Source organism: Saccostrea cucullata, unplaced genomic scaffold (assembly GCF_032062105.1).
Source record: "Saccostrea cucullata isolate Sc308-1 unplaced genomic scaffold, CSIRO_AGI_Scuc_v1 ctg2729, whole genome shotgun sequence".
NCBI classification, from domain to species: domain Eukaryota; kingdom Metazoa; phylum Mollusca; class Bivalvia; order Ostreida; family Ostreidae; genus Saccostrea; species Saccostrea cuccullata.
In genome coordinates this window covers 1-13,329 of record NW_026935123.1, presented here as the reverse complement: position 1 = coordinate 13,329, position 13,329 = coordinate 1, and the positions used below count along the sequence as shown (strand labels likewise).

The 13,329-nt window shown below is 33.8% G+C and overlaps 1 protein-coding gene and 1 long non-coding RNA gene across 2 annotated transcripts; both read left to right on the top strand.

Moving 5' to 3' along the window:
* Positions 1–4,355: 4,355 nt before the first annotated feature.
* On the top strand, positions 4,356–6,511 carry LOC134241931 (uncharacterized). The gene is made up of 2 exons (XM_062723939.1): positions 4,356–4,422; positions 4,566–6,511. The coding sequence occupies exon 2, from the start codon at positions 4,573–4,575 to the stop codon at positions 6,208–6,210; it is 1,638 nt and encodes a 545-aa protein (XP_062579923.1). The 5' UTR covers positions 4,356–4,422; positions 4,566–4,572; the 3' UTR covers positions 6,211–6,511.
* A 5,727-nt stretch (positions 6,512–12,238) lies between these two features.
* Positions 12,239–13,174, top strand: LOC134241934 (uncharacterized). Its single transcript, XR_009986764.1, has 3 exons — positions 12,239–12,530; positions 12,812–12,892; positions 13,087–13,174. It is a non-coding gene; the product is annotated as an uncharacterized LOC134241934 (long non-coding RNA).
* Positions 13,175–13,329: the final 155 nt, after the last annotated feature.

Here is a 13,329-nt window from a genome sequence, read left to right as displayed (position 1 = left end):
TATTCCTATGTAAAACTTTGATCGGCCATTTTGGCCCCACCCTAGCCCCGGGGGTCATGATTTGAACAAACTTGAATCAACACTACCTGAGGATGATTCCACATGAGTTCCATCTTTCCTGGCCCAGTGGTTCTTAAGAAGAAGATTTTTTTAAAAAATGCCATTAATTTTTCTCTAATTCATAATTAACTCCCCTTGGAAAAGGGCGTGGCCCTTCATTTGAACAAACTTGAATCCCCTTCACCCAAGAATACTTTGTGCCAAGTTTGATTGAAATTGGGCAAGCGGTTCTTGAGAAGAAGTCGAAAATTTGAAAAGTTTACAGACAGATGGACAGACAGACAGACGGACGCCGGACAAAATGTGATCAGAAAAGCTCACTTGAGCCTTCGGCTCAGGTGAGCTAAAAAAAATACCAATAATAATTAATTAGAAAAATGATTTTAAGTTTTAAAAGTTGCATTGATATGTATATAATATTATGAAAGTAAAACATTTGTAGTGTATACTTGTACACTGTATCGGTATAAATCCTTGTCAGAATCTGTACAAAAAGTATTTTTCAGAGTTCGAATTAAGACACGAGAAAAAAATCACACAAAAACCAAAATTCATGCAAGGATTTGATTTCAAATTTGAATTAACTCACAATAAAGTGTGTCAACTCTATTTTATGCTGGTATAAAATGTTTTATACATGGTGTGTTTACATTGAATCAAGGGTTAGGGGTTGTCGGAGTTGAGTACAAATGTATTTGATTTTCATTACAAGATGGGATAGGACTTTGAACGAAAAAAATGTAATTCAATGCTAAATCAGCAACATATCTACACTTGTACAATTTACTGAAAACAAAGGACAGATTCTAGGACCTACTGATATGGAGTTTTTTTTAAAATTAATCTCAGTAAAATAAAAAGCATGTAAATTTAAAATGCGATGTTTCGTTTTTTCTACCAAGTTTTTTTTTTTTTTAAATAAAGCAAACCATGCTCATACTTTCCTCCCGCAATATACATGTAGAAGGGTGCAGATAATTTAATGACACGTGTTTTCAATTACCTGCATTATAAATTGGCGGCATTACTGGGGTTTTTATTTTTTCTCCATAAAAAATGTTAGCAAAAAAGTAACGTCAAATAAATTTTCTAGAATTTCACGTAAAATAACGTCATTCTGACGTTACTGAAACTGACACCAACACCGTGCGCAACGTCATTTCGTTTTATCCATATAAGGAAGTCGTGAAATTTATAAAGTTGGGGATCCTTGATAACTTCGCTATATCCGTGAATTCGCAATATCCGTGTTCGTGCTAAAAGAGATTTACTGTATTATTTTTTGATAAAGATGCAGATCAGTTAGATAAAAAAAAAACCAGTGCAATATAAAAAGAAACATATGGATATATAAATATCATCATCATCATTAGCACAGTGCACTTGTTTGTGCTATCATTATAAGACGTCACAAATCACTTAATTTCATATTACTCTAATCAGCATTGGCATCTAAGGCTATATTATAGAAAATCCTATTTTTGTGTATTTTTATTTGTTACTATTTTTTTAATTAAAGGTACAAATACAAACTGTCTATAAGATCCTTTCTATGACTAAAAATCGTTGACACATTTTAATATAAAATGAGTTAAATAATAGCATGAAAAAATTTCATTTTCAAGTTTCATTTTGTGACATTTCAAGTTAAATAGAAATGTCAAAGCCAAATATGGTGTGTTTTTGATTATGTCAGATAACTAAAATAATAAACAAATTAAACGTCTAAGTAACGTGGGGTTATTCAAGTTCAAAATTACTAAAAATAATTATTTGGTTCTAAATAACATATGTCATGTATATCTACCCTCAGCCTATAGTTTTTTTTATTTTTAAGCTCATATGTACGCCATATAGTTTTCAGAGTTATCTTTGATGAATAAGGAGCAGGTATCCTTAAAATTTGTAAACTGTACAAGTTTATGTATATCTTACAATAATATTATCTTGATTCGATTATTCATCGGTAGGCATAGTAAAATATTGGAAAAACATTTCTTCCAAGTCATCTGTAAAATATAGTACCGGTATATCTATCTTCGCTATTGTAGACTAAACATTTAAAATTGGCGCTTAAAATGATCTTGTGTTCTGAATATCCCCTCCTAAAATTAAAATTCCACCCCCAATAATATGCCCAATGCTAAACCGAAAATTCAACTTCCGGGGGGGGGTATTTCAAAGGGACAGTTTAAAGGACAAAAGAACGCTATGATTAAAAAAAACGAACAAGAAAATTTTGCTGATTGAGGTTAGTTACATCTGCTGATATTACAGTCGACTTATTATTATCGATTTGGTGTTACCTTGTTCACTCATCATGGTCAAAGTTTCGAATATTTTGGGCTGTTGACTAATTTGCATTGCTATGATTTACAAATAAGGTACCAATTTTTCCAAAATATGAATGGTACTGGAAAAAAGATATTCAATACAACAAATCCATATTTTCTTCTTTCGATTCAATTTTTCAGTATCAAATCAATCTCTCATTTTGCGGGTTTTTTTGTTAGGCGGCATCAAAGTTATTGTAGAAAGATGTATGCTAGAAAGTTCTACATAAAGTATATAAGATATTTACCTGTTGATGTTAACAATGTTTTCCGAAATCTTAACCTGTTTAACAGTATGAAGTTGATAAACTTTTCATGAGCTGCTTTCAACATTTAATATCAACTATCTTTGAGACACAATATTCTTTTCGATCCTGTTATTTATTTTGGTACTACTCGTATATCTTTACATCTTTCTAACTTTTTTCAGGACTTTGCATCACTTAAAAGAACATTTATCTATCATCGAAAATTTGTGATTCGAAACAAAAAAAAAACACATGTATTAGTTAGATTTCATGTGTGAGTTTATAATTGTTTATTCAAAAAGTCACACTTATTACATTTAAGCATTGAATTACTGAGTATCATTTTTTGAAAGATGCAGTCTCATAACTGCAATGGTGTGAGCAAACAAATTGAGTAACGCACAATTTTGAATTTTCTATTTAAAATTTCCACCTTATCCTTCATATTAGTTGCAACTGATAGAATAGCCTATGGAACAGCTTTGACCGGAAAGGACAATAATGCACAATGATAACAGATAACGATAATCAAAGTTTGAATTATTTTTTTTTCAATCTAAAGGAAGGATATGTAGATAACGAACAGTATTCAATCTCAAAGTCCATAAAACAATACAAAATAGGAACAGAGCAAACACAGACCTCCGAAACATCAGAGGTGGGATCAGGTGCCATTGAGGAGTGAGCATCCTCTGCTGACCGGTCACGCTCGTAGTGTACTCCTTGTCATGATCAGGAAATAAAGGGAAAAATCCGTCGTCAATTCAGTGTATAAATAATGGACTAACAATTGGTATGAAAAACGTCAGTCCGCATTTGACTCAATGATAGATTGTATTTGCTGACAAGGTCAATGTATCGACCATAGAACTTAGGAAATGATGACTTTAAACGAGACTGTTGATATTCTTGTTTCATCAACTTGTTTGTCAATAATTTACCTCGTTTTAGAAATTGTTTATACGTAGAGTATGCTCTTGCGTATCGAATTAACTGAGATATATACACTCCGTATGCAGGTGATGAAGGTATATTGCTGAATAAACAAATGAATGCTTTTGAGTTTTCAAAACTCTGCAGCATTTTTCAAATCTAAACCTCATAAAATTAAAGTTCTCATGACCAGACTAAGTTTAATGTTGTATCACAAAACTAGAACCTCTAAAAGATGATTATTCATCTGGCCGAGATTTTACTGTAAACCACTTTTAAGTATTATCACATAATTTTTATGCATTGTTATCGATTTTCAGCATACCGATAGGAAAAAATTAAGAAAATTATTTTAAATAAATGAGTTAATTAATACATACATAGGTAGATATAAAAAAGAAATAAAGAAACTATTTTTCATTAGGAAAATGGGATACATGTCCAAAAGAAGGAATTTGATTCCACATGTACTTTTCTAAGCTTAACACCAACAATGATTCGTTTATTACCATAAGCAGTATAGTTTTGCAAAACTTTGAACAAATTCCATTAATTTTAATGTTTGTACTTTCTTAGTATATAAGTCTTTCGTTCAGTTACCCAACCCCTCCCTTTAATTTGCTTCCGACGCCTATGAAATATAATTTATTCATCTTATGACTAAACTGCTAAAAGTGGCGCTTAAATGCCTTTCTGTTCAACTCTAAATCCTCCTAATAAAATCTTAAATCCCCACCTCTAACTTTTTCTAATACTAAAACGAAAGTTAAACTTCCGGGGTACTTTAAAGGGGTATATCAGAGGAGAAAAGGACGCAATATCTCAAAATAATCAAGAAAGAATTGCTAGTAAGTAACATCTTCTGTTGTTATATCTAAGGTAAAGGGGATTGAGGGAAGGCATCAATAAATTCCTGAGAGAAAAGAGAAATTGACTAAAATATTAGCAAAATTATATTGTATAAATCCAACAGGTCAACTTTATTTTGCAGGAGAAAGATGGCGACTTCGTCTACTTGGGCTCAGGAAGTGATCACGTGTGACCTTTGTGACAACCCCACCCAGCAATTCTGTAACAGCTGCCAGATCAGTTTGTGTGGGGACTGTATCAATAAACATGTAGAAAGTCTGAAGTCAGAAACACATGACATTGTTCCATTTAAAGACAGAAGAGAACGGCTCGTATTCTCCTCATGTGCTTTTCATCCAAACCAGAAATGTGAGGGACATTGCCAACAATGTAATGTCCCCGTCTGCTTCAAATGTCTCACAGGTCCCCACAGTGGCCATTCTGTCAAAGATATGTCAGAGATTGTGCAACAGATGAAAGAAGAAATCAAGAAAGAAACAGGGGAAATTGAGTCTTTAATTTCAAAATTCGCTTTAAGTGGAACAAAAACTGATCAAAAGATATATAATTTGACTGAAAAATTTAAAACAATCGAGAGGGAGGGAGAAAATCTGAGAAAAACCTGGCATGAAGAAGTGGACAGCATTTTCGACGCACTACAGTCAAACATTAGGGCAACGAAGGACAGAGGACTCACAACTCTCAGCTCACATAAGTCCATGCTTCAGAATTCAGGGGCAAAATTAGCACTTATAGCGAAAGAGAAGAAGAAAATCCTAAAGTCCAATAAAGTGTCTGATGTCATAAGCTACGAATCAATATTAAAGACAATCAGAGACATTCCTACAGATGTTCATGTAACAATTCCTTCCTTGAAATTCAACAAAATCCCGGGGAGAGAACTCAGCATTGAATTAGGAGAATACAAGGCTATACTGACGCAGACATCACTATCCATTTTATCTGTGAGAAAATTATTGGAGAAAGCTAAAGTTATTGCTAGCATTCCTTCTGGCATAAATCCTTTGGGTCCCATTATCTGTACTGGAGCCAGTGAAGCTTGGATTTGTGGTGGAGACAAATTCGTAAGACGTATTGACATACATGGATCTTTGAAAAACAAGATCACTACCGAATGTGACTCTTATCCGGCTGACATTTCAGTGACAAGGCAAGGAGAACTGATATACAGTGATACTAACAATGGAACTGTGAAGATTGCCAGACAGTGGAGTATAGAGACACTAATCACTCTACCTCAGGGATGGTATCCAGAAGGACTGTGTTGCGCCAGAACAGGGGACGTATTAGTTAGTATGTGTACACCTGATAAAACTCGTCACAAACTACTCTGCTGTCAGGGACAAAGAGCTACACAAGAAATAGATAAAGATAACTATGGACAAAGCATATTTAAAGGTGGGCAATATGGGTTATACGTGGAAAAGAATAACAATGGAGACATTTGTGCCTCTGATATGAATGCTAAGACAGTGATAGTGATGGACAAGACAGGAAGAGTCCGATTCTGTTACGACGGAACACCAGCCAGAAGGAACGGTCCATTCCAACCTGCGCACATTGCTACTGACTCACTGAGCCAGATCATCATCACTGATTATATTAATGACTGTCTTCATGTTTTAGATCAGAATGGACAGTTTCTCAAATGTGTTGACAATTGTGGACTTCGGAGTCCTGCTGGACTGAGTGTGGACAGTGAGGGGAGGTTGTGGGTAGGGTGTTATAATTCAGGTGATGTAAAAGTGATCCAATACCTGGAGTAAAAGAAACATGATCCATCACGATACGTATATATATCCCAGAGTTATTTTTTTTAAAGAACTAGGCGGTCGAATTGCCTAGAGCTTTAATGTATGAAAATCATATTTAATTACGTAAACTTACATTATGTAGTACTAGTATTCAGAGCAAAATTCGTAATAATATTAAAATGTGTGAACTTATAACGAACTCTGCTTTCTTCTTCGCAAACTGTTTCATTATGAAAAAAGCATTGTAGATTCCCTATAAATTGAACCCAAACCATGATTTTCTTGACTATCAATTATTGTTAGAGGTTGACCCGTTTATCACAGCAATAAACAAAATGTAACAAGAATTGGTATGTGACCCTTGAATAACTGGACTTCAAATGTTAAAAGTTATGAAAGTTGTTTCATATGCCTGAACGTGTATTTTTTTTTATGAAAAGTGAATCATTAATTTAAAATTAAATTGGTATTGAATGAAAAAATCCCCAAATTATTTGCCCTCTGTTGCGTGTGCTTGTTTTGGTCAAAGACAAATAAATTCAATTTTTGTGAGATTGTTTTAAATTATATAGTTTTCTAATGTGACTTTCCTTGAGAAAGAGAGGATAAGGTAACACTACCAACCCATCCCAACCACCAAAGAATAGTTCTTTTCCAGTTTGGGGAATTTGTATAGTTTTTTTTTCTTGTCAAAAAATTTGGAGTCTAACATTTGCTAGATTAATGCAGACAGAACCCCCCCCCCCCCCCCCGCTTGAAAGAATCCTGTATTCCCATCTGAAAGAGAATGCAACAACGGAAGAGGTATAACTCTACTATGCTACAGTACCATCAATAAAATATCATTTAACATGGTCAAAAAGTTGCGCTCGGTTCTGGATTTTTTATTTAACCAATTCTTACCTTAACAGCACAGAATTCTGATTTCAAACAATTCATAAACCTCTATCAATTTCTCTCGTACAAATAACTGACATCTGCAGGGAGTGTGTTGGACCGAACTGATCCCCAAATTGGCAGAATATTTTTCGATAGTCTCAATTACAGGCCATGAAGGACTACTAACAAATATTTTGGGGAAACAGTACACGAATTGTGTGCAATAAATATATTCTTTTTCAATGGGTGGCACAAACTATTTTTTTTCACAGACCAACGACAGCTAGGCCTGCAACGATAGCGTTGTATTGTGATATGCGATTTTTAAAAATTATTAAAGAAAATATATCTCCCAATGCATGGCGAATTTAGAGAGGTTTTGGGGAACACCCCCCTCACCCACCCACCCCTGAAATTTCCAAGAAATGGGTAACATGAAATATATGGAGATAATGAACAGAATTCAAGATATAAAGTCCATAACATAATTTAAAAAAAAAACAGAGCAGAGCAAACACGGACCTCCAAATCATCCGAGGCGGGATCAGGTGCCATAAAGGAGTGAGCATCCCCCGCCGACCGGTCACACTCCCTTTGTGTCTTTGTCATGGTCGGGAAATAACGGAAAAACCGTCATCAATTCAGTGTATAAATAATGGACTAACAATTATAATAGTATGAAAAACGTCAGTCTGTATTTGACTCAATGATAAATTGTATTTACTGATGAGGTCATTGTATCGACAATAGAACTTGCAAAATGATGACTTTAAACTAGACTGCTGATATTCTTGTTTCATCAACTAGTTTGTCAATAATTTATCTCGTTTTAAAATTTGTTCATACGTAGAGCATGTTCTTGATTATCGAATCAACTGAAATATATAAACTCCATATGTAGGTGATGAAGGTATATTGCTGCATAAGTAAAGGAAGTTGACGATAGAAAAGTTATATTCATCACGTTTATCATAAAGCTTGGTTGTTATATTACCATTAATGTCTTTTTCAAGTAAAATATGCAAGTATGAAGCAGATGTGTCAGACTCTGTGGAATGTTTTATCTCAAGATCCCTAGGATACATCGTATCGATATAGGAATGGAAATACCATTGTCAATTGACAACACGTCGTCGATAAACCATTGTTGATTGACAATACGTCGTCGATATATCTAAATTAAAAGGAGAAATAAACAAGTAAATTGTAGAAAATAAAAAAAAAATAATAACAAAAAACCATGGTTTTCAGATTTATGCGAAGAATTAAGAATCTCAGTCAAAAACTATGAAAAATTAGTTAACAAATTTCCTTTTAATGCTGAATATCGAAAAGCGTTTTACTCATTACGTTCACGTTTCAGACGTCGATGTAAATACGAGCAGAGACAATGCAAACAAAAGATTTATACTGAGCTTGAGAACTCTCTTAATTCCAATCCTAAATCATTTTGGAAATTAATTAACAAACTTGATCGTTCATCAAAGTGCACAAATGAGGATGTATTACCTCATGACAAGTTTAAAGATCATTTTAAAAAACTATCTTTGGATAATTCAAACTTAAATGCATTTCAAAGGGAAATTATTCAAAAATTTGAAGAGCTAAAAAAGAAACAAGAGTCATATTTTGACATGAATGTACTGAATAGCTCAATCACGTCTAGTGAAATACTTAAAGCCATTAAATCTTTGAAAAATGGTAAATCTCCATCTATTGATTTAATATCAAATGAAATGATAAAAAATAGTACACATACTTTGCTCGAGTCACTTACCAAACTTTTTAATTTTGTATTTGAAAAAGGGGAGTTCCCTAAAATATGGAATGAAACTTTTATTGTCCCATTGCATAAGACAGGTAGTAAATCTGACCCAAACAATTATAGAGGATTATCAGTAAGCTCAAACTTGGGAAAAGTATTCAATAAAATCATACATTTGAGATTAATCAAATTTACTTTAGATAATAATCAAATTAGCAAAAATCAAATTGGCTTTATGGAACACAGCAGAACAGCCGATCATATATTTTCTATAAAATCTATAATTGAGCATTACAAACTCAAAAAGAAAAAAGTTTATGCAGCATTCATTGGTCTGAGAAAAGCATTTGATACTATTTGGAGAACAGGTCTATTTTACATACTTCTAAAAAATGGTGTTCCAAAGAAAATTTTCAATGTGATTTATTCTATGTATGCAAGCACCATGAACAAAATAAAGTTTAATGAGGGGTTAAGTGAACCCTTTATATCTGAAAGGGGTGTCAAACAAGGTGATGTATTAAGTCCCTTGCTTTTTAACATTTTCAAATTGTTGATGAATTAAACAGTATCAATTCTGGTCCGATATTGGTAAAGGACACAAAAATACACTATTTGTTATATGCAGATGACTTAGTTTTGTTGTCAAGTAGTCCTGATGGTCTACAATGTAGCCTTAATACTCTTCAAAATTATTGTGTTAATTGGAAGCTGGAGATTAATACGTCCAAATCAAAAATTCTGGTAATTAATTCTAATGGTAAAACCTTTTTAAACCATTTTACTATTAATGGTATCTGTATTGAAACTGTCGACAAATATTGTTATCTTGGTATAAATCTTAAATGTAATGGCAAATTTAATCTTGCTGCAGCTCGGTTAGTTGATAAAGCCAGGAAAGCATTATTCAAGGTAAAGAAATCCCTCGGTTTACATCATTCCTGTCAATTGCTTGAAAAATTATTTGATACTATGATAATCCCCATTTTGCTTTACAGCAGCGAAGTTTGGGGTATTGACTTAGTCATAAAATATTCAGGCTCAGCATCTTATGAAAAATTTCATATTAAATTTTTAAAAGAAATCTTAGGAGTTCATTGAAAAACTTCAAATAATGGCTGCTATTCTGAACTCGGGAGACTCCCAGTCAAATAAAAAATTATTATGTTTGCTATCAAATACCTTGATCATTTAATTTCAATGGAACGTACATTGGCACATGAAATTTTTATCAAAACTAAAGAAACTAACACATGGTCTATGTGTCTAAAAACTTGTCTTAACAACTTAGGATTTTCTTATTTAACAAATTTTAATATGTCAATGAAACCAGTGCTTGGCATTATTAAACAACGCATTCATGATCAAATATTACAAGAACAAAATGCAAATATAATGAACTCCTCAAAACTGTCTTTTTATCAGAACTTTTGTCTTGATAATAAACGTGCTCATTATGTTGACAAACTAGAGTCACTACATGATAGATCATTTTTAGCAAAAATTAGGTTAAGTGCACACAACTTAGAAATTGAAAAAGGTAGATATGTTGAAATTAATAAAAATAATAAGATATGTAAAGTATGTCAAAACCTTGATATTGAGGATGAAAAACATTTCATTTTGCTATGTCCAAAATATGAAGCACAGAGAAACATATTCAAAACAAAACTATCTACTTTTCCTAACTTGAACCAAACAATCCATAATAATGACAAATTGTTAGAACTACTGATGAAAACTAGTTGTAAAAAGGTTCTTAAAATATTCTCATCATTTTTATGTCAAATATCTGATATAAGAAAAAATATTTTAGCTATAAATGAGTAACTACATTGAACTGAATCATATGTATGTATTTATATAGTATTTTATGAGTACAATACATGATTTGCTACACCAATTGTTTGTATTCTAGTTGTGTTCTACTGTATTTTCATGCTTATCACTATGTTTTCTATGGGCCTTTACCAAATATTTATGCACGTAATTGTCACAGGCTCGTGAAGGCAATTTAAAGAATTGTATGTCACCTGATTTTTTATGTGTGTATGAAATAGTTTGATAGACTGTTGTAGAAAATTAGAGAAAGATGAGTCAAAATTGGGCGCGCTTAATTTGTCTACACCTTACACCCGGTGTACACTTTTCAATAATAATGACAGATCCAGAAATCTTGAAAGGGGGGGGGGCAGTTTTGGATCAGGGTAGGGGTCCATAGCCATGCAAAAAAAATTGATTAATCTTTTTTTTTGGGGTGGGGGTAGGTATTTTTGGACAAAGGCGGATTCAGAGCCGGCTCGCCGGGCGTGCCCCTCCCCCATTTGAAATTTTTGTATGTAAAACTTATATGTCCGTTATCCTAAAATCAAGGGAAAAACTTCTCTTATTTGTAAGAACTTGTCAGATTCCGACTGGCCCCAAAAAGTGCATTGCCTCTAGATCGACCAGCTGGGGGCTTCAGTACAGCCACCAGACCCCTCTCTCTTCTACCCCCCCCCCCCCCCCCCGATACGAAATTCCTGGATCCGCCACTGCTGGCCCCCTTCTAAATCCGACAGTGATAATCAAGTGCAATTCCTCCAAAACCAATCCCTGCTTTTTATATTGCACCATATAAAAAGCAGGGGTTAGAGTCAGAGTAATCTCAGATTAACTTTAGGTGTGCACCATGCATCTACACCCTGTGCAGGGAAGGTTGTAGGGAAATGCACAGCAAATTCATTAATCAATATAGCTGACAAAATTAAAAAAAGATACTGCTGTGGCCCTAATACGCTTCCGTAGTTTATTCCGTGGACCTCACCATATATGCACTTCTTTGTCCTGGATCTTCCAAGGGGAGCCCACTCGATCTTGGACCCCCCAGCCTAGAGCTGGATTTAATTCATCCAAACTGAAATTCGTAGAACCACCCTTGTCTTCTGCGTGATATTGGTTAGTTGTAAAGTGCTGATTCGAAACCTGCAAACTGATATTTTTATAGAAATGTATTCAACTTATTTGAAATACACATGCATTTTAATCCCAAGACAGTTTTTCTCATAATTAAGCTTATATTATACATGTTATATACACAAACCATTGGGCATCATATTAGGGAGGGGCTACACTGTACGGGGTTACAAACCAACAAAAACCATTTGGTGTAAGACAACTATTAAGTGGGGGGAGGGAGCTAATTGTCCCCCGGGGCATAACCCCCCTTTTCCGACGCTGCACTTAGTATAATGGGGGGATCACCACAACTATCGAATCCTCCGGTGACTCATTAAGAAGAGGATTTCTTTGTTTGGTTTTTGATAACAGTTTTTTCATACTTAGAGCAATATACATTGCTGGAAAATGGTTTTTAATAAAAAAAAATCATTACGACGTTCCATTGAACGAGTTACCTTTTAAACATCTTATGATTGATGACGTCACAAATATGGTATTATTGTCCGTGATGAAGTTTCACAAGTGGGTGTGTGTGTCCCGCAATCAAGGAAGGTAGATTCTAAAGCATGCAAGAATTTTATTGTATTTTTCCACTTATTATTATCATGTTCTAGTAAATCAACCAAGTTCTGCACGTAAAACAAATACTAGACAAAAAATACTCCGATCAATATTCCACCGAGAACCAAGAAAGGAAAAGGAAGGATTTCCGAAGTTACTCTGTTTTATACCGGATAAATTATTTAAGGTAATGTAAGATTTTTATTGATAATTAATCAGTAATGATGGAATGCTTATGGTCATATATAATGCCATCTATAATCTGGCTAATTTCAGAATGTGCCGAACCAAATGTTTACAAACAGATAATCTCGATTTTCAAGGCGTTTGGCATCATTGAGATAGAGTTCTTATTAACTAAAACCAAGGATTAAACATTCTTGTTTTCTTTTTTAACTCCTAATGTGCAACAATTATCTTGACAATTGAAAAATCATGTATGTCCAATAAAAGCTTGTTGTTGTAGAGTCTGAGTTATGGCCACTTACGGGAAAGGTGAATTTGGAGGATTCTCTTCGTATCAGACGAGTGATTCACCGCCAGCCACAGGTCAGTCTGACTGCATCAAAATAAGATAACTGTCTTAGGATGAGCTTTTATTACAGGTTATATTTTGTACATTTTAATTGTGAATGTGATAATGATTGCATTGTACATGTAGCAAATTAGAGTGAAACTGCTCCTGCAGGATTTTTAAGAATTTTAAAAGTTGCACTGAAAATAATTGCCAAAATTGTTTGCAGGAGGGGGAGGAGGGAGTGAATTGTCGAGACTAACCAACACCATCAGCAGTAACATACAGAGGATTACACAGAATGGTAAGTCAATACATGTAACTATAACTACCATATACACCATCAGTAGTAACATCTAGATCGCTACATGTAGCTCATACAGGTAGATTTTTTTTTTATTCTAACACAGCTGGTTTCTGTTCTGTTATTGATTTAACTTGTACTCATTGTTTTAATTTTAAGAGCCAGTTA

What these genes read in the sequence shown, in the direction of transcription:
- LOC134241931 (XM_062723939.1), top strand. Translation starts at nt 4,573, where the DNA reads ATGGCGACTTCGTCTACTTGGGCTCAGGAAGTGATCACGTGTGACCTT.